Source organism: Pygocentrus nattereri, chromosome 14 (assembly GCF_015220715.1).
Source record: "Pygocentrus nattereri isolate fPygNat1 chromosome 14, fPygNat1.pri, whole genome shotgun sequence".
NCBI classification, from domain to species: domain Eukaryota; kingdom Metazoa; phylum Chordata; class Actinopteri; order Characiformes; family Serrasalmidae; genus Pygocentrus; species Pygocentrus nattereri.
In genome coordinates, this window is record NC_051224.1 from 7415225 (window position 1) to 7435787 (window position 20563).

The 20563-nt window shown below is 38.4% G+C and overlaps 1 protein-coding gene across 1 annotated transcript in view; it reads right to left on the reverse strand.

Annotated features, from left to right (window-relative positions):
• The window catches only part of tbc1d16 (TBC1 domain family, member 16), a 44705-nt gene extending 26209 nt beyond the window's left edge, over nt 1-18496 (reverse strand). Inside the window, exons 1-3 of the mRNA XM_017705891.2 lie at nt 18196-18496; nt 11021-11224; nt 7395-7806 (exon numbers count right to left, since the gene is read on the reverse strand). Coding sequence (XP_017561380.1) covers nt 7395-7806; nt 11021-11195 — 587 coding nt within the window. The 5' untranslated portion in view covers nt 11196-11224; nt 18196-18496. The remainder of the gene's footprint in view (nt 1-7394; nt 7807-11020; nt 11225-18195) is intronic.
• Nucleotides 18497-20563: the final 2067 nt, after the last annotated feature.

Sequence of the window (20563 nt, forward strand, 5' to 3'; positions counted from 1 at the left end):
TGCAGCTGAGAAACTGTGCAACTGATTAAAGTAACTGTTTAAAAGTAACTCCTTTCTGAGTTCCTCAAACCCTAAATGCATTGTTTCAGTGTCTGGTTCACTCTGTGTGATTAATATACTTTGTTGTTATTATTATTGTTATTCTTGTTGTTGTTGTTGTTGTTGTTGTTATTATTAATAATAATAATAATAATAATATACACCTGAATCTAAATAGCTTACTAATGTCAGATATTTTATAAAGAAAACATCATAATCAAATGGCCACTGGACGTTTTTAACCTTCTGGCTAAGCAGATCACATATGAGCAACAGACTTTTCTCTTTCTTCTCTGTATTGCTAAAAGACGTTGCAATAAAAGTTAACAGAACTATATGTTTTTATACCACGCAGCCCTGTAACTTTCACAAAATGGCTAAACCTCTATAAACCAGTTCAGCTAAACTTTTACTTTCTGTGTAAGAAACAAACAGGTTCAAGAACTGAGGTTTGGAGTTGTGACTATTCTGATTCATTTACAACTAATCAACCAAAAGCACTACTGTGGAAAACATGCCAAATGTAAGAGTTATTTCAGCTTTAGCAAAAAGGTTGAAGACTCTGAGTCGAGCTTTCAGCTCCTGGCTTTAACAGAAAGATGCCTGTATTGCTCTGGGTGCAGGAAAAAGCACTGAAGTAATGCACTCAACGGCTGATTAAAAAATATAGTTCAGTGATGGAAAAAAAAATTCCATTATCCACAGTGAGAACACTGCATTAGGCAGACTGAGGACAGCATGTGCAGCTTAACACTGCCTTCTCACTTTCCTCTCATCATTTTGGAAAAGAAGGTAAAAAAAGAGCAGTGGAACAGAGGAACCCACTGAAGCTCCACACTGCATGCTTTTTCCCCCCTCTGGAGTGCCATCTTCTCCTCTGTGGCTCCCTCATGTGGCCACTCACTGGCATTACAAGACACAAGCATGAGTAAACACATGATGCTGTACTTACTTTTCCATTTTCCATAGACAACAGTATTTCTTACACCATCAGAAACCTCATAAGCAAATCTATTTGAGATGACTTAACTACTGAACAGGGTCTGAGCCAAGTGTCTTTCCACTACTTGTTAGCTGCACTACAACTAAAAAAGAAAAAATTGGACACCACACCTCCCTTGGCAACATCTGGGGTAAAGGGAAACTGTGTGATAGGGTGGGGCAACTATGTAAATCTGATATAATATGAATTTTAAGTAACATTTTAAAGATAGAACTGCAAATAACAGATTTATTCTCAAATAAAATAGTCCCAATGAATTGACCAGACAGGAATTTAGCCTAGACTTGGAGTACCTTTCATTCTGAATGGAGACTTTTCACTGAAAGGAAATATTACTAGGCTTAATCCTTGTCTAGGAAAATCGGACCCTAGTTTTCCAAATCATTGTACTATAGCAACAGGTACTACTACTACTACTACTACTACTACTACTACTACTACTACTACTACTACTACTACTACTACTACTACTACTACTACTACTACTACTACTTCATGCATCCTATACAAGCTTTAACCCCTTAAATGGCCAGTTTAGTGTACATCTAGCCTTAATCCAAGTCTGGTAAACCTTTCCACAAATGATCTTAGATCTCAAGTCTGAGAACACTTTCCAAAATGCTTATGGGCCATTACTATTCAGATGGACCTTCTTGATGAATCATCAATGATTAGTTGGTGATTTGCATGATGATACATTCTCCTACTTGTCCTTCCTTTATAAGACGCTCAAATGTTTTGAAATGCTATGCATATTTAGTTGTCGTGGTGGTGGGAGGTAAAACTGCAATCTGATAGTATTGGTCAATTTTATTTTTCCTTGCCTGCTGGTGGACTGATGATGGTGATGTAAGCAAAACTCAAGATAATGGAAAACAGAAAGTCTTTCAAAGGAAAATATATTATAAATTATGCTTAATATTTATTAGTATATATACATTTTTTTATTAATTGCATCAACAGCAACAACCATACTTCAGATAATCAGTCTTAAGTTTTTACAGAACCAGATAAAGACTAAATTAAAAGGAAAAAAGATCATGTGGCTGTTTACTGACCTTACACATTAACAAGGACTATATCATCATATACGTTAATGCAAGGCTTTAATTTGCCTTAAGTAATGAGCTAAATGTATACAAAATCATTTACAAGTTTCTTTCTAATGGGGGGGGGGGGGTGACTAGATATATCTTATCTTATAGATATATTTTATCAAAGGAAAAACAGAATGGAGAATTTGACAGTAAACAGCAGCGATCCCTCGCAGACATGGCGCTTGCTGCTGATTCATCTTTCCTGACTCATTTTGTTCTCCAGTGTGTCTGCATGCTCTTGAATGAACGCTGTGATGCAGTGTCCCATTCTCTTCTACAGAGCGGATGGAAACACAGCTTTATTCCCATCATTTTCTCAAGATTTCAACTGTTCAATGTATTTGATTCCAACAGCTTGAATAGAAACCTGAGTAGGTTTATTTTGTTTAGTAGATCTGGCAGAAACACCACTGTTTTAACTTAAAAATACAGTCTCATAGATATGTTTCATCAAAAGGCAAAATGTGTAGTGTGCATATGTTCTCTTTAGCAAGTGACTCGATCTAGTTAAAAAGCCAAGGCCTGGGAGCTGCCAGTCCACAGCTGCCAATCAGTAGATGTAGGTGTAGATCAGAATGCAAAACACAATGAAAACGAACAACTATTGAATGCTTGACAGTTTTATAGGTAAACAGAGTCTGAACATTAGTTCTTTCGACTCATCAGCTGTTCATGAAAGACAAGCCAATGATTCTCAGACCGCGGCGCAATCCAAGAAACTAGTCTAGAAAGTTGTAATGAAATGAGACATACTGTTTGGATCAGCACCAGCTAAATTAGACACATCATCACCGAACAAGTTTTTACAGACAACCAGAAAACTTGTCACGGATTACAAAAGACAGGTGACTTATTAAAGGAAAAACCGAGGTGAAGTGTGCTGAAACTGTACAGGAGGAGTGGAACATCCTCATCCCAAAAGATCTTATCTCAGCTGTTTTTGGCAGTCAAATGTGCTGTCCAAAGATTGATTTATGCTTCTGCAAACAGAAAAGTATCTGTGCTGAGATGCAGATAAACACGTTTTAACAATTTTTTTGACTAAGGCAAACAAATTCGGCATTCACCATTATAACTGATGCAGTTGCACTGGCTCGAATCTGTTGTTACACCACTAAGAGAAGATGCTCTTTGGTACACACAGTTTACAAAGGCCATGATGTGCACACATCATGTGTTCCAAAATCTTAACCATGCATATCTGCAGAGCTGTGCATCAAAAACAAGGGCTGACTGGCTCTCCGTCATCACTATGGGTGCAAGTAACACTCACCTTGTACCAGATCTAGCACAAAATGAAATGCTGGGCTTTGAGGATCGGTTGGCAGAAGAGTAGCGATGTCAAACATATACACAATGCATTTAAAAAAAATAAATAAATAAATAAATAAAAAAAATATATATATATATATATATATATATATATATATATATATATATATATATATATATATATATATATATAAGAAAAACAAAGAAATGTTCATGTTATGTGTGAGTGCGTATGACAGCAGGGATGTATCGATACCAAGACTGGTATCAGGTACTGGCTTGATATCATGCTCATTTAATCATACTCATAAAAATGCACCAATACCAACAGGTGATACCACCTGATACCAGCTTAGCATATGCTGCCACACTAAGGAACAAAGGCTCAAACTCATTGTTTCTGATGCCGTGGCATGCAGACACAAAGTCGTTGTTCACTTTAAACAGCCTGCCTTGGAATAATTTCACCAGACATTCAAAGTGTGATTTTAGATCATTCTTAAACACGCACAAACACAATCACAATTACTTCCTCAATACCGGTGGACACACATAGAGCAGCAAATTGGAGGCAAATTTCTGCTCAGAACTCGTGCGGGCAGCATGCTCTCTGAAATGAAACAGCTGTACGGATAATTGTCCATACGCAGAGCTGTCAGTAGAGGCTGCGTTTCACATTATGTCAGCCAAACTACGTCACTAAGAAACACCATTTCTAAACACACAGTGCAGGTCTGGCTTTAGAGAATATTTAACTACAGCCACAACCAGCCAACCATCCAAAAAGACTCCAACAATATTTAACATTCAACAAAAATGAGCTCCTCCTCCTATTGATTTAACTGTTAAGCTACACTGCACTCATTTACAACAACAACTGTGTTATTCTAAGCTGGTCACTCATCATGGTATTCGTTTTGGTCTAAGCACGTACTTGTACTTGTAAATCAGTCAGAGAAAAATTATACTGATGCATCCCAAACTGGCACCTACACAAACAGTGCAACATATCCACATATGTGGCCCCTCTGTGATTGGGGGCTACTGTAATTCTGGAAAAAGAAAACACTCCTATGCCGTTTTTTCTTACATACCACATTAATGCACATCCTAAATGCAGATGTTACTTTAGGCACTGTTATTACTGAAACGCTGGCCAGCTGAGCAGTCGTTGTGATTAAAGCTGCAATCCATGCCATATGAACTGCCATAAAAAATAAAACTAAACAAAGTCACAAAGATCCTTTAGTCATCTTGATCTGAAGATTTAGGTCAACAGGGTACTTCTCAGCATCTTTTATACATGCCACAGAGCACTGTAGGACTTTGTTTGCTTATGTGTGTGATGCAGTACACCTGTCTGGAAGCATCCGCACATGTTTTTCCCTTCATTTATTCAGCTTTTTCCTTTAATTTGTCACTCATCTGTATGTAATATATACTTTCCACGAGGCTCTGAATCACATATGGCAATAATGGAATGTCCACCAAGCCTTGAGACAAGAGATCGGTACATCATGTGTTTGGCATGGAGGAGATATAATATATGAGATAGTATCCTGCTGAGGAACATAAGCCCTGCTAAGCCACCATGAATTATGGATAAGCTCTGTGCTGCTACAGTTGCTGCATGCACTACTGACCTGACCTGCTGTAGCACACCGCTTCAAATGCATCATCAAACCACTGGAGCGGGAGCTTCATGGTCAGTGTTGCCATTCTAACCACAAATGTTTTGTGTTCCGTGATTTTCCCTGGAAATTCACGTGCAATACTAAAAGATACGTAGATCTTAGACCAACACATGGACCTTAAAGGTCATTTGCAAAGCTTTCAAACGGATGCCTGGTTAATATTTTACACTGCCTTCTTACCATTCAGAAGCTCAAAGTGGAAAAGGATACAGTGGCTATCCACAGCCTGTAACACATTTTTACTGCTATGAATTTTACTGCAATGTAGTTTTCAACTCACACCAAACCTAGTTAGTTTGTTTTCCAAGATATGTAAAGTTTGCTACTTTGCTTAAATAGATTAAATTGTATGGCCACATGTTTGCAGGCATTTGTTCATCTGCTTCTTTTGAAGTGAAGAATGTTGATAAGGGATGCACCAACAGAGGAATTATGTGCTGATGCCAATATCCAACTTTTTTATGTACATACCTGCTGATCTCATTGGATAACCATTCATAAAATGTAGAATGTGGTACCAAATCCCACTGAAATAGCATTATGGAGAAATAACAGAAGTTACATTTATTTGTACAGGGATAAAATGCAACAACAAAAGAAAACATATTTTAGAGCAGTAGCCCAGCATCACAAAGTTATCCACAAAGGGCTGGTATGGTTGCAGGTTTTCATTCCAACAAAGCAGAAGCAGACAGGATCCGTTGTTTGAAGAAAGATTAACTGATTAAGCCACTGAAATCAGGAGTGCTCCTGCTTGTTTGGAGTGAACACCTGCAACCATACTGGCCATTCTGCTCTTCTGCCCAACACTAGGGAGATTTGTACCCCTTTAGCCGACACTTACCAGGCATGGTGACCTTCCAGCTGTTCGAGAGTACCCTGCTCTATTGGCAAAGCTTTTTTAAGGAGATTATACAAGCTGGATGTGTGCAAATGAATGCCTGTGTGAGAAAGACTTTTGGACTTATGGTGTACAGAGTCAGAAATAACAAATGTATTTGAGCTTACTTAACAATGTAACATGTTTTACAGCAAGAGGATGTAGGCTGGCAGCTTTTACAATGGTGGCACATGAGAAAGTTCCACGGTCTTGTTAGTTACATATATATATATATATATACATATATATATATATATATATATATATATATATATATATATATATATATATATATATATATATATATATAAAGTAAAAGAAGAACGTGCCATGCTCAGGATCACTGTCTGGTAAAATGGACTGCCCTAGGCCCATCACTCAGCACAACATGAGGACATGTGGGCGTCTGCTGACAGAACTGGCAGTTAGTGTTCTCCAAGCATGTTGAGCTGTCCAATGCCTTTGCATCAGTGGAGGCTCAGAAAGATGTGGTGGATGGGTTTTTACCCTCCCAGCCTGGTAGCATGGTGTGATGGGTTAGACATAGCTAACAGGCCCACATCTTAACTGGGGAGAAAACGGTTTTGTTTTGGGGTTTTTTTTTTTTTCATTTTATTTAAAGGAGAAAAACATTACACAATATTTGGTTTGTCAACTATTTTGGGGTAAAGAAAAACCTATCTACATTTAATTTTTCACTGAACTATAACTTACTAGACAGAAATAAGATTACACCACCCTCTCAAAGTGTTATCTGCCATTCCTTTTAGGCTTAAATCTAAATCTAACAAACTCTTTAGCACTTGCTCAAATTTTGACATCTAACAGTGCAATAACAAAGGGATTAACTGAAGAATTACAAATACCTGACAACCATCAGTGCACTAAAAACAGATCAGAAACTATTAGAAATGAAAAGTGAAAAAGAACCACAATCCTCATAAAATGCAACTGAAAACAGGAACAAAGTCTTGTTCAATGTCCCAAAGTGAGAACAAGATTTTAAAATGCAGTGAACTGGTAATAACATGATTATATTTTGTTGTTAAAGTTAAAATAAATACAGTGTTTACTGATTTTGTGTTACACCATATGGTGTTGGGCACTATCAGAAGAACAGAATTAATGGCGGGGGGGCTGCTGACCAGTAGTGAGTGGCGCTAAGTGTATGTGGTATAGCAGTGTGTCTGAAGTATTTCTACACACTGTGCACACTTACTAGGCACTTTTAATATCTTGTTGGTCCATCTGGTACAGTTTAAGGTTACATCCTCATCTGTTACATGATAAAAATGTACTGCTACTGTTTAACCGGTGAACCACAACCTCCATGATTTCCGTTTCCTTGTACCATTCCTAATCTCTGGTACTAAACCCTTCAGTTACTTGTTACTTCCACCCTCACTCACCTGCTCTCGTTGTCCAGGAAGACCGAGCTGCTGCTTTCTCCGAGCGCCTCACTGACGGGGGACAGGCAGAAGGGTGAGGAGAAGGTGTCGGAGTCGGAGCCCAGCGTGCTGTCCCGGCTCACCTCATCCGCAGATAGCTCGCACGAGCCTTCATCTCCATCCTCCAGCTGCAGTTGCTGCAGGCTGGGCTCCACCCCCACCTCCTCATCCTCCTCTTCCTCTGGGGCGGGCGGTGGTCGGTGCTGAGGAGGGCGGGGCCGTCGGCGCGGGTTCCGGCGCACTGGAGAGCTCTCTGGAGTGATGTAGCGCAGAGCCTCCTCGTCCTGCCGCTGGATACGAGAGTTAGGCACCCAGGTGAGAATGAGGGTGGAGCCAAGAGTCTCATCCTTCTCCAGGTGAACACACAGGTAACCTGAGCAACACAAGCAAAAACAAAAACAAAAAAAAGCCACATAAATTACATCGCTCAGTAACAGTTTAACAGTAGGTACCCATTTCTACAGAAAATGTTTCTCACATTATTTTTCGATTAAGTAAAAAAAATAATATACATGAAAATGTTGCATTAGCGTAATATTTTGGGCATATTTTGTAACTCTGTTTCGTATTAATAAAAGTATGTTGCTACTGCCTAAACAATAGGTTGAGCTATTGAAAATCTTTTGCCACAAAGGTGGTTTAAAGGTTTATCTCAAAACAAGTATACAATCTGCAGAGATTGGCTTTATTAAAAAGGTAATACTGTCATAAATACACTGAGCTGCAGTTCATTAGATATGCCTACTTGTACTTCGCAGCTACACTCAATGGCTATTTCATCTGAAGCACTTACCATATGTAGTCCTATGCAAATTACATTCAACAGTTATTTGTTCGGACAACATACATTTATGCGCTTTAAAAACACTAATATTACAATAAATAAAAATAACTGTGTGTGATTTTCCAAACCTCTCCTCATGACCAGGTTTAGCTAATTAATCTCTCATTATGTTGACTCAAGTGTGCAGCTGATGGAATTTAAAACATCACTGAGATGGTTGGGGGTGACCAGGAGACCTCTAAAATCAACCTTCAGTCCTTTATCTCTCAAGATGTCAACTACATTTTTAAATATATAAAATAAAATAAATAATTCTTGTTACTGTTTACCATTTCTGTTTATTGCATCGACATTCATTATACACAGCAAGTTCTTTATACAAGTAAAAACTTCTGTACTGTGCTGTAGGTGCACTTTCTAAGTTTACAGTTTCTGATGATATCCCATCTCTCCTGCACCATTCATCAGCTGCCTATATGCTACTCATTAATGGAAAGGAACCACCTCACAAAGACTGCTGACCAGTAGTGAGTGGCACTAAATGTATGAGGTATAGCAGTTTGTGAAGTATTTCTACACACTGTCTACACTTACTAGGCACTTTTTATACCTTGTTGGTCCATCTGGTACAGTTTAAGGTTACATCCTCATCTGTTTCCATTCAAAATTGGTATTAGTCATCCTCAAGCTCAGGGCTCTTCAAATTCAGACCTTAAATCCACTTTCCTGCCCTGGTTTTTATAAATCACTTGTATTTAACCAAACTGCTGATATAACTGATTGGCCACCTTGCGTCATACGGTCCAAAACATTACAAATCCAGAAGCAGATCTCTGCTCCAGCTATTCACCGGTGGTATGTTTGGTTCCACTGATGATTGGCTGACAAATTGTGTAAAACAACTACAGTCAGTAAATATAAATCTACAAAGTGCAGCTATATGGTTGGCAATGGTAGGCCATTGAGTGTAGGTGCACTATTTTATTTGTAAAGTTATTACAAATCAAAAACTTGCTTATTTATTTTAACATTTAGAAAAGCAAAGAGAAGCCAAATTTGGAAGGATATAGAGGAAGACAGAACAGTGAGAGAGGGAGGAAAAGTGACAATGAGTGACAATAAGGCATTTATAGTATCAAATCCACGGGGCATCCAAAAGAAAAGAACATACAGAAATAGCATTAGAGAGAAAAAAGTAAGAAAAAAGAAAAAAAGAAGAGAAGCCATACAGCACACAGAACACAGACAGACACACAGACTCAGGCAGTGAGTGTGTATATATATATTTAAAAAAAAAACATACATTTTATTTATATATATATATATATATATATATATATATATATATATATATATATATATATATATATATATATATATATACATACATAAATACATACATACATATATACACATATATATAAAATATATATATATAATCACAGCAAGCTGTTATTTGTTTAGCTTGTTAATTCTGGACATGACAGTGATTAAATCCTCAGCTCCCTCCACGCCGTCCACTGCAGCTGTGTGATCACGCCAACACAAACAGGAGTGGCTCAAACACACACACACACACACACACACACACACACTCACACACACCTTTAAACGACCGGCCACTTCATTAAATATACCTCCTTGTTTCTACATCCATTGTGTCTTTTATTAGGTCCACTCATCTTGTAGGTGCACTTTGTATTTCTGGACTGTAGTCCATCTGTTTGTATACTTTGTCATCCCATTTGACCCTGTTCTTCAATGGTCAGGACCCCCACAGGACCACCAGTTTTTAAACATGAGCCATGCAGCCTAATAATCCATTCATAATCAGACTAATCTTACTCTGAGATTTGATAAGCTAGAACAGACAGATGTGATCCAGTAGTGCCACATTAAAAAATTATTATCAAAGCCTCTGAGTTCAATGTTTTTTTATTCAACATCACATACTGAGCTGCAATAAAAGAAAGTAATTAGGACTAATTACGCCCTCAGTTTAATGCAACACGCAGTTGGGTAATATCCACAATATACTAAAACCTTATTATGACATAATTTATCACAGTAATGATAAATACTGCCACTCCCTACCACTGACACAAAGATAGTTAAATGACTTAAATGAACACTGAATTAAGTATTGATTGTAATGTATTGTACTGCACTTATGTATTGTTTTTAAACATGAGCCATGCAGCCTAATAATCCATTCATAATCAGACTAATAGCTCAATCGGAATAGAATACATCCATGTATAAACTTTTGAGGGCATAAATATATCATATATTATAGAGGAATAATAACACTGGTCTTTCAGGTAGCATGTAGGGCTGTATATACATTTTTAGACATATATGCATGAGTGAAACTGCAATCAACAATCTGACCGTGCAAACAGCAGTCCGACAGTGCAGTGTGATGGGAGATATTTATAATATACAGGAGATATTTATCTGTGCCAATAGCACTCCCTGCTAGAAAAACCGCTAGACTGCTATACAGGAGTTCTTCATATATTAAAATCATCTTTACAGCTAAGGTGCTGTTTTAATATTTAATATTACTTAGCAAGCTATTAAAAATTTAATTCGTCCTCTAGCATTCAATCAGTTCTCTTTCCCAACACAGTAATTATCATCTTTGAAGCATTATCAGTACTTTTATTTTAAAAGCAGAAATAAATGGCTAATGAGATATAAAATAGTCCTTTCTTTCAGTTTTCAGCCAAGTGTGTCTTGAATCTTGATTTCGGTCAAGATCATCACAAAGTCTCTGCCCTTCTAGTGTTTGTAGCCGTACCTGGGTGGTGTTCAGGCAAGCCAGGCAGCGGCTCAGCTGGGTGCACACACACGTTGTTCTTGGAGAAGATGATCTCTCCGTCCAGCACAGACCGAGAACCCGCCGACCCCGCATTAAAGGTCAAGAGGTCAGAGGCTTTGGAGGAGGCGCGTCGCAGGAGTCGACCGAATGACATCTCCAACACCTGGGTACTGCTCCCATCCTCTGAGAGAGAGAGAGAAAGAGAAAGCCAACATATTGTTACGCCTGGTGAGCTGGCTTGGGTATCAGTCACAGTTATCGGGATCCCCATCACCAATACCGGCACTGCATTTAATTGCCATTATGGGTGCTGATAAAGACACAGGATCATATTGGTGCAATGAAACAACATGCAACACAATACTTATTACTCTGAGATTTGATAAGCTAGAACAGACAGATGTGATCCAGTAGTGCCACATTAAAAAATTATTATCAAAGCCTCTGAGTTCAATGTTTTTTTATTCAACATCACATACTGAGCTGCAATAAAAGAAAGTAATTAGGACTAATTACGCCCTCAGTTTAATGCAACACGCAGTTGGGTAATATCCACAATATACTAAAACCTTATTATGACATAATTTATCACAGTAATGATAAATACTGCCACTCCCTACCACTGACACAAAGATAGTTAAATGACTTAAATGAACACTGAATTAAGTATTGATTGTAATGTATTGTACTGCACTTATGTATTGTATTGTATTGTATTGTATTGTATTTCACTGTTCTGTGTTCAATTCTGTTCCTTTTCTCTTGGTATCACCAGTGACTTGTTTCTAGCAGTATCTGAGCTCAGGATGAGCTTTCTCTATAACCTATTGGTAACCAGCAAAGACACTTTCTCTAGATAGACAAAGCACTTATTGTAAGTCACTCTGGAGAAGAGCGTCCGTTAAATGCTGTAAATGTAAATGTAAATAATGAACTTACAGACAAGAGGTAAAATAGAAAAAATATGAAAAACAGAAGAACTAATTTCCAGTTTAGAGAGAGATACAAAGAGCATCATTGTGATCATACAGTAAATTACACTGTCACTATGCTTCACTGGTAATGTATGCAGATCAGCAATGAGTAGAGCGAGTGGTACACCATGAGAAAAGTACAATGACAGCACGGCACTACTACTCAAAAAAGGAAAAAACGCTTCTGCAAATATGCATGTGTCATCAGTGATGTGTCTGGCTCCCAGAAAGCCCAAGTTAGTCAACTTTCAATGACTATTTGAAGAAAAATACACTGATGCATCGTGCCAATTCCGCCACATTGGCATTAGCATGTTAGAATCTATTATATGATCACTCTCAGAACTAAACCTCATCTAAATGTCAAATAGTTAACTTTACAAGAGAAAGATAAAAACTTTAACTCTTAAAGGGGAAAAATGTAGAAATGATTTATTACATAATTTAGTGGCATTAAGTCATTTAGACCCAAAAACATACTAAATGTACTTTTAAAATATAATAATTCTGAATTGTACCAAAATAACTGAATCAAATGTGGTGAAGTGTGAGATTTCATGACCCATTGAAAAAAAGATTTACAATAGAGATGGGCATTGCAGTCAAATTTGATATTTAAATTTGTCAGGCATTATTCAAAAATATTCAAATAACCAAAAAAAGTGTAGGACTCTTAAGGCTAGAGTTTAACATAAACTGAAGGCATCAAGCCAACACCACCAGAGACAGTGACACCACTCAGCATGTTACTGCTACTGGATTATATTAAACTCAGAGCACAAATTCATAGTAGGTGACATGTTGCTTGAAATTCACACAAAGCAAGTGTTTAAGATCAACAAACAAATGCTAATACTCTGTTATCTCTGCCAACATTGCTAGTCTAGCCACATTGTTTTTCACATATACTTCAGCTCAAAAATAAGTTTGTGAAAAGTTAGTGTATACGCATACTGCAGGTGTTATACCATTAAAGCTATGATTTAAAATGAGCACAAGTAGAGTTGGGCGATATGGCAAAAAAGTGCTATCACGGTAAACAAAATTCATATCGTTCGATATCGATACATATCGCGATTAATGTCAAATCATTATTTCTTTCCAGTTTGAAGGAACAGTATAGTCCGAACACAACAAATAATCATCAAAACAGTGGAACATTTCACAAATCTGTTATGGGACAGTGGGAGAAAGTGTCTGGTGAGCTGTTTTTATCAGCTGAAAAAGCATGGCCACGGTTTTCGTAGCTAATAGTCATAATTTAAGAAAGAAAGATTATTTTTAGCTGTCTGGTGACAAGCGCTCGGCTATCCCATTACAAATGCTAAACAAGTGGCCAACAACAGTGCTAAACTGTTTAGTTTCTCAACAACATCAACTTAGTATGACCAGCAAACATCAGCTGGCTCGATACGTCAGTGACGGATCCCACCGTCTTAGTGCCATCAGTCCTAACACAGCCATGTCAGAGCACATCACTGTATTCAAACACCAGCTAGCAGACGACCGGATTTCTCTATACTATCACAGTAGTTTGCAGGGTGAACTGCAATATATCTAATACCACACATACGGAGTCCTCCTTTTAGGTTCGTTTAAACTGAAAGCGGTGCTTTTGTGTCATGCTTGATCTACAGTATTATCAATTTGCCGTGCTGTGTGAGTGATGGGGCGCTGCTTCAAGTTAGCCAGCTGCTAAAAACAGCTAGCCTGGGAAGCTAGCGCTCTCCTGCTCTCCAGTACCTCACAGCTTCCTCAGTTTACTTTACTTTAAATCAGGACTGTAACTCACATGAACTCAATTCTTTCTTTCACTTTCATTGCTTGGGAATGCGCGAATACTAAAATATGACTTTTTGAGCGCTGTGAGGATTGTGATTTAACACTGCTAAAGCTTGTTAGGATGTACAGCCAGAGGGGAGTTCACTCTAAGCCAGTATAGTCACATCACTAATCTCGTCACCCACACTTGGTCACCGTGAACAGATCGACGGTTGCTCCACTCAAACAAGGAATGTATAACTTCGCGTTTCAGCCGTTGCTAAAGACTCATCTTACTCATGGCCCCCTCCCTAATCATCAAAAAACTCAGAAGTGCGCACTCTCCTAGTGACAGTAGAGTAGTCACTTTCCTTGCAATAGAAAACACCAGCCGGGCTGTCGCTGAACGTGGAAGTGTGAGAATGATGTATTATATTGAAAATTTATCAAATGTCTAATCGCTCTATCGAGGAAAAATTATATCACGATAATTATCGTTATTGCTTTATCACCCAGCCCTAAGCTCAATCTTATGTTTTATTGGTACTGTTCTACAATGCTTCCTATGTGCTATAGCTGCACTCTGTACTAGCTGCTACTCAGAGACAGTCTCTCTAGTGGCACAGAGCTTGTCGTCCAGTGTGCAGCAGACTTTAGCTTTACATGCTTCCTTCCTTTGCCAGAAGAGGCAAGAAACTCCGACCAAAACATGAGATGCAGGTTCTACAGAGTGTGAGAGTTCAGACAGCTCATGGGTCTTAAACATGATTAAATGTGCTATGTTTTTGAAACGTTCATGACTATCCCAATATTCTGACACATTTCCCTTTACAGGCATATTAATGAATGCAAGTACAGTAAGCCATATCAGCTCAGTTAACAATGTGACTGGAAGCTGTGTGCCACGTCTTCTTCATGGCTGAACAGCAGAGTTATCTCTGACTCATATACAGTCACACCTTCAACAAATACTTCTAAGTTCGCACACATGCATGCATACACACATCACTGTGTGGGAAAGCCACACATTGTCTTTGGTGGCCATTTAATCCTGTCACCATTAGTACAGCTTCATCCCAGAACAAAATAATCGAAACTTTCAAACTAGACCACATCATGAGATCTGACAAAAACACTCTTATTTCTTGTTCCTCCTCCCAAAAGTCACATTTCTAAGCAGGTCTCAGCTGCCTACAACATTATTTTAGTGGGTGAAGGAAATTACGCAATGAGCTAGCTATGGTGCATGTGACAAACTTCTCCTTATCAGGAATGTTGTGGTTAATCTTAAAGGTTGCTTGTACCCAGGTCTGGCCTAAACATCATGTTCTTTAATCAAATAATGTTTTCTTTAACCCTTTCTATGGAAATGAGTCTTTGTTTACTTCTGATTAACTCAGGCCTTCTGTTTCCTCTACTGAGATAACCTCATTTACACAAATTGCTCTTTGTTCTGTGAGCCAGTTTAGCAACGCTACGCTACATGTAACCTCTGTATGGAAAGCAGCAGAGGTGGCCTCAGAATCCCTGAGTCGATACCAAAAATACTGAATAATGTGATATTTTATTGCTATTATAACATTTTGTCAGTTACTAGACTACAATGGCCCAATAAAATATTTGAGCTCATTGAAACGAATGCCAAACCAAATGGCCCTTATCAAAGTTCAAAGACTGTCATTTTCTTTGTGGTATCATACCACAATCAGCAGATATTTCCTTTAGAAGAAATCTTCAGCTCTGTAATGTTAAGCCAAGGTGATTGGGGCCTAATTTCTACATTTTATGAATGTCAGAGCATCAGCATCGACATATATGCACATGATAAATTTTGGATGTCAGTACCAGTAAACAAATTCCCACACTGGTAGAACACCAGGAAAAAAAGAAGAAGAAAAAAAAAAACTTTATAGCAGCCTTACTGCAGTCTGGTTGGAAATCTTCTCTGGGCTTTCTCCACACAAAGAGTTTGCCATCAGTTTGAAGTTAAAACTTGAAAAACTGAATAGAATTCTGCAAAGTAACCTAAAGAACTTTAAATAAAATTTTTACCAATGATTAAATGGTTTTTGGGGGACATAAAAATAAGAATAAAAAAAAGATACAAACAGATGATAAATGTATTACATTTATTAATTGGAAATCAAACTCTTAATTAGCTAGAATATGCTATTTTCTCCATATTACCATTGCTGTTCCAGAACCGTCCATGGTAAGCTGTGTAAATACTGCATTAAATATTGTAGTGTGTTGGCAACTGACAGATGATGCATGAAGTGTGCCTTTAATTACAGAGGAGTGAATATTTGATGATTGGAGGTGGCCTACTGACCTTTGCCCTTAGAAAACAACTTTATCAGGCTATAATCTGAGATGTAAGCGTGTGAATGTTTGTTGTGGGGGTTGCAGTATTACTGCAGCCTGCTGTAAGTGCACTGCATAACATTTCGAAATAATTTTCCTCTGAAAACCTCATCTATCAGCTCAGTCCCAAGTCAGAGATGAGGAAAAAAGGAAACTTCCTTCAGCTCTTGATGACAGAAAGAGGCTCTCCAGTCAGCAGTCCAGAGAAACATGGTGGCCTGAAAATAATAACAGGACTCACTCTTGTCTGCTATCTGCAAAACTCAGCTAACGCTGGGGAAATCTTAATAAAATTTTCTCAAACCAGCCTCAGAGGGCCAGAACAGATCCAGATGTCCCAGCTGCACAGATGTCCCAAGTCCAAGGAACTTGTGAAAAGCATCATGATTAACTAGTATCTATTTAGGCCATCACTCTAAACCTATAGCAGACAACAAACCTGCAACCACCCACCTACAAATGTTTCCTTCATCGCTGGAGAAAACAAAGAAAGTGGAAGTAACACAGCTTTGAAAAGCAATTTTCTCAAGATGAATTCTGAACTACACTCAGTGCTGACTAACAAAGAAATAAGAAACATACCCATTTTTTTTCTAGTATAGGTCATTGGTTTTCATTTGGATCACAAACCTCAAGTGAGTTTTGTTAGGTAAAAAACAGGTCACCAAAATGTTTGAGATGAAAAATAAGTCTTATATTTAATATACTGTGCACAAACCTGAAAGGTCCAATAAGGGATCACCTGAGAAAAAAAAATCATTTTAAAACATTGGTTGCCTGATCAATCTGAATCACTTCACTGATCAAGTACACCTGCATGTAAAAGGACTGTCTTGGTGGAATTGGGGAGTTTGACAACCACTGGTCTATGTGCCAGTCTAGTTGACTGGATGAAAAGTTTGAAAAACACTGGTCTACCTGCTGGTCTATATGACCTGTCAACAAATTTGAGAACCACCGGTCTATATGGCAGTCTACATGACTGGTTTACAACTTCAAAAACCAAAGGTCTATTTAAAAGGTCTACATGCCTTGTTAATAAGTTTGAAAAGACTTCATCTACATGGCAGTCTACATGACTGGTTTACAATTTCAAAAACCAAAGGTCTACATAACTGTTGAACAAGGCTGAGAACCACCGGTCTACATGGCAGTCTACATGCCCAACAATCAAAGGTCTTTATGACAGGTCTACACGACTGGTTAACACATTTGGAAACACCACTCATCTGCACGCCAGGCTGCACAAGGACAGTGATATATTATTCGGCCACTATAGCACTAAAAGAAGGCAGCCTAGGGTTAAGTATGTGGCCTTTCGTCTGCATACTGTCAGCACCTCTGGGACAACACTCAAGCACTGCCAGACTTCTCCACACAGCCCAGTAAGCTCTTATAGGTCTTCTGGGAATGGCACAGACTTGCAGAGCATGTGTCAGAAATACACCCGTGGCTTTTGAATAAGGAGTAAGACAAATAGTCTGCTGTGGCTGGCTGAACAAACACATCCACCTGAAGTTTCGTTCGAGCCCTACAGAACCTGGAACAGGTCACTAAGTGAGATGAAAAGTAGGTCATGGAACTAAAGCCAAGTGTAATTCAGCTGAAGTATGAAAGTTGATAAGTGAACAGCAACGACAAAACAGCTCAACTCAACACAGTCCTGTAGATGAGGTCCTACTACATGCAGTATACTAGGTCCTATACTGCAGTCTAGCTGAGGGATGGAGGTCGTCCGTGTTTGGGCCTATCTCAAGCTCATGCTGTCCTTCTGACACGATAGCCTTTCACAACTGACTTCTACCTTCATTGCAGCTCAACACACCAGCCTTTCTCCCTTAACTCAGCATCTCGCCTTATCGGAGAGCCCTTGTCCGAGCCTACTCGGCAGCTTACAGAGGGAAAGCAACTTCACTGGACCTTTAACGTCGAGCTGGTTTATTCAAGGAGCAGCCTACCATCACTAGCGGTTGCATCCGTGTGGGATGCAGCCTACTCTTGCCCATATGCCTTCAAAGGAGCAGAAGAGCAAAAACAGAGGCGGTTCATGCTTACCTTCAGTCCCTGAGGAAATTACACTGCCTGCCGCTCGTCCATCTCAAAACTGTTCTCTTCAGTAAAATTACATTCGGAAATCAGGCTGCTGACGCTGTCCTGCACCCTGTGTGTGTGTGCGTGTGTGTTTATCCGTGTGCCTTCACAGCCTTCACAGGACACGCTGGTGCTCTAACGTTACTATCCTGAAACCCAACCCCCCAAATATCAGCCGCTTCCGCGCTTACAGCCCGCCGCTCGAAACACCTGCGTATATTTTTATACAGAATACAGTAAAGCAGAACTTAATGTTAGACACACACACACAGCAAGACACGGGTTTAATTAAAATGTTGTTTTATTTTCTCGCATTTAATTGGCCGTGACGTTCCTGAGGTCACGTCTTCTGCCTGTATGTGGTTGGTCGAGCCGTAGGGACGCGTCAGCGAGTGTCAGGGGGACCACGTGACCACAGCATCGTCAGTCAATGAACCGCTGCTGATGTGGGTAAAAAAGGAAGGATTAATCATGTGGAGAAAAAAAAAAGCCTGATGACAAATTCCAGCTGGATGAAGAAACTCTTTAAAAGTCCACGATATGCACAAAAATATTCTGCTCTGGGTTTTTTTTTAACAAGTCCTCAGAAATTATAGTTATAAAATATTTTATAATTTCTGAGGACTTGTTAAAAACAATTTATACATTCTAAATGATATAATTTTCTGCTTATGAAATGAGAAATGAAAGTGAAAGTATAGGGCCAAAAATGTAAGTTAGAAGAAAGTATCTACATTTAAACATCTCCTCTCTCTACATATACACATACATACACACACACACACACACACACACACACATATATATATATATATATATATATATATGTGTGTGTGTGTGTGTGTGTGTGTGTGTATACATATATCGCTGTTGTTGGAAACAAAACGTTGTATCTCCAAAACAGTAACTTTAAAAGAGAAGGAAAAACCAACTGTACTTCTAATGTAAGTGAATGGAAGCAGACTTTTTTTTCCCCCAAGTAATTTTGGACCATTTCTCATGAAATGTACATACAATGTAAAGAGTAACAGGCATTTTCAAATGTTATTCAAATATTTCAAATTATGTCAAAAACTAAAAAAATGGACATACAAGGTTTGTTCCAACAGCAAAGATATATACATACACTTATGTGTGTATATATTATATATGTATATAAAAATATACATATATAATATATACACTCACCGGCCACTTTATTAGGTACAATGTTCAATTGCTTGTTAACACGAATAGCTATTCAGCCAATCACACGGCCGCAACTCACTGCATTTACGCATGTAGAGGTGGTCAAGACAACTTGCTGAAGTGCAGACCGAGCATCAGAATGGGGAAGAAAGGGGAGTTAAGTGGCTTTGAACCTGTCATGGTTGTTGGTGCCAGACGGGCTGGTCTGAGTATTTCAGAAACTGCTGATCTACTGGGATTTTCACACACAACCATCTCTAGGGTTTACAAAGAACGGTCCGAAAAAGAGGAAATATCCAGTGAGCAGCAGTTGTGGGGACGAAAATGCCTTGTTGATGTGAGAGGTCAGAGAAGAATGGGCAGACTGGTTCCAGATGATAGAAAGACAACAATAACTCAAATAACCAACCAAATTCTCTGAGGAACGTTTCCAACACCTTGTTGAAAGTCTGCCACGAAGAATTAAGGCAGTTCTGAAGGCAAAAGTGGGTCCAACCTTTTACTAGATGTACCTAATAAAATGGCCGGTGAGTGTATATATACAGTATATACATATATATATATATATATATATATATATATATATATATATATATATATATATATATATATATATATATGTGTGTGTGTGTGTGTGTGTGTGTGTGTATGTGTGCGCATGTACATGCATTGTACACACACATACTGTGTACACACATGTATGTGTATATATATATATATATATATATATATATATATATATATATATATATATATATATATATATATATATATATATATATACTGCTCCAAAAAATAAAGGGAACACTCAAATAACACATCCTAGATCTGAATGAATGAAATATTCTCATTGAATACTTTGTTCTGTACAAAGTTGAATGTGCTGACAACAAAATCACACAAAAATCATCAATGGAAATCAAATTTATAACTAATGGAGGCCTGGATTTGGAGTCACACACAAAATTAAAGTGGAAAAACACACGACAGGCTGATCCAACTTTGATGTGATGTCCTTAAAACAAGTCAAAATGAGGCTCAGTATTGTGTGTGGCCTCCACGTGCCTGTATGACCTCAACACTTGGGCATGCTCCTGATGAGGTGGTGGATGGTCTCCTGAGGGATCTCCTCCCAGACCTGGAC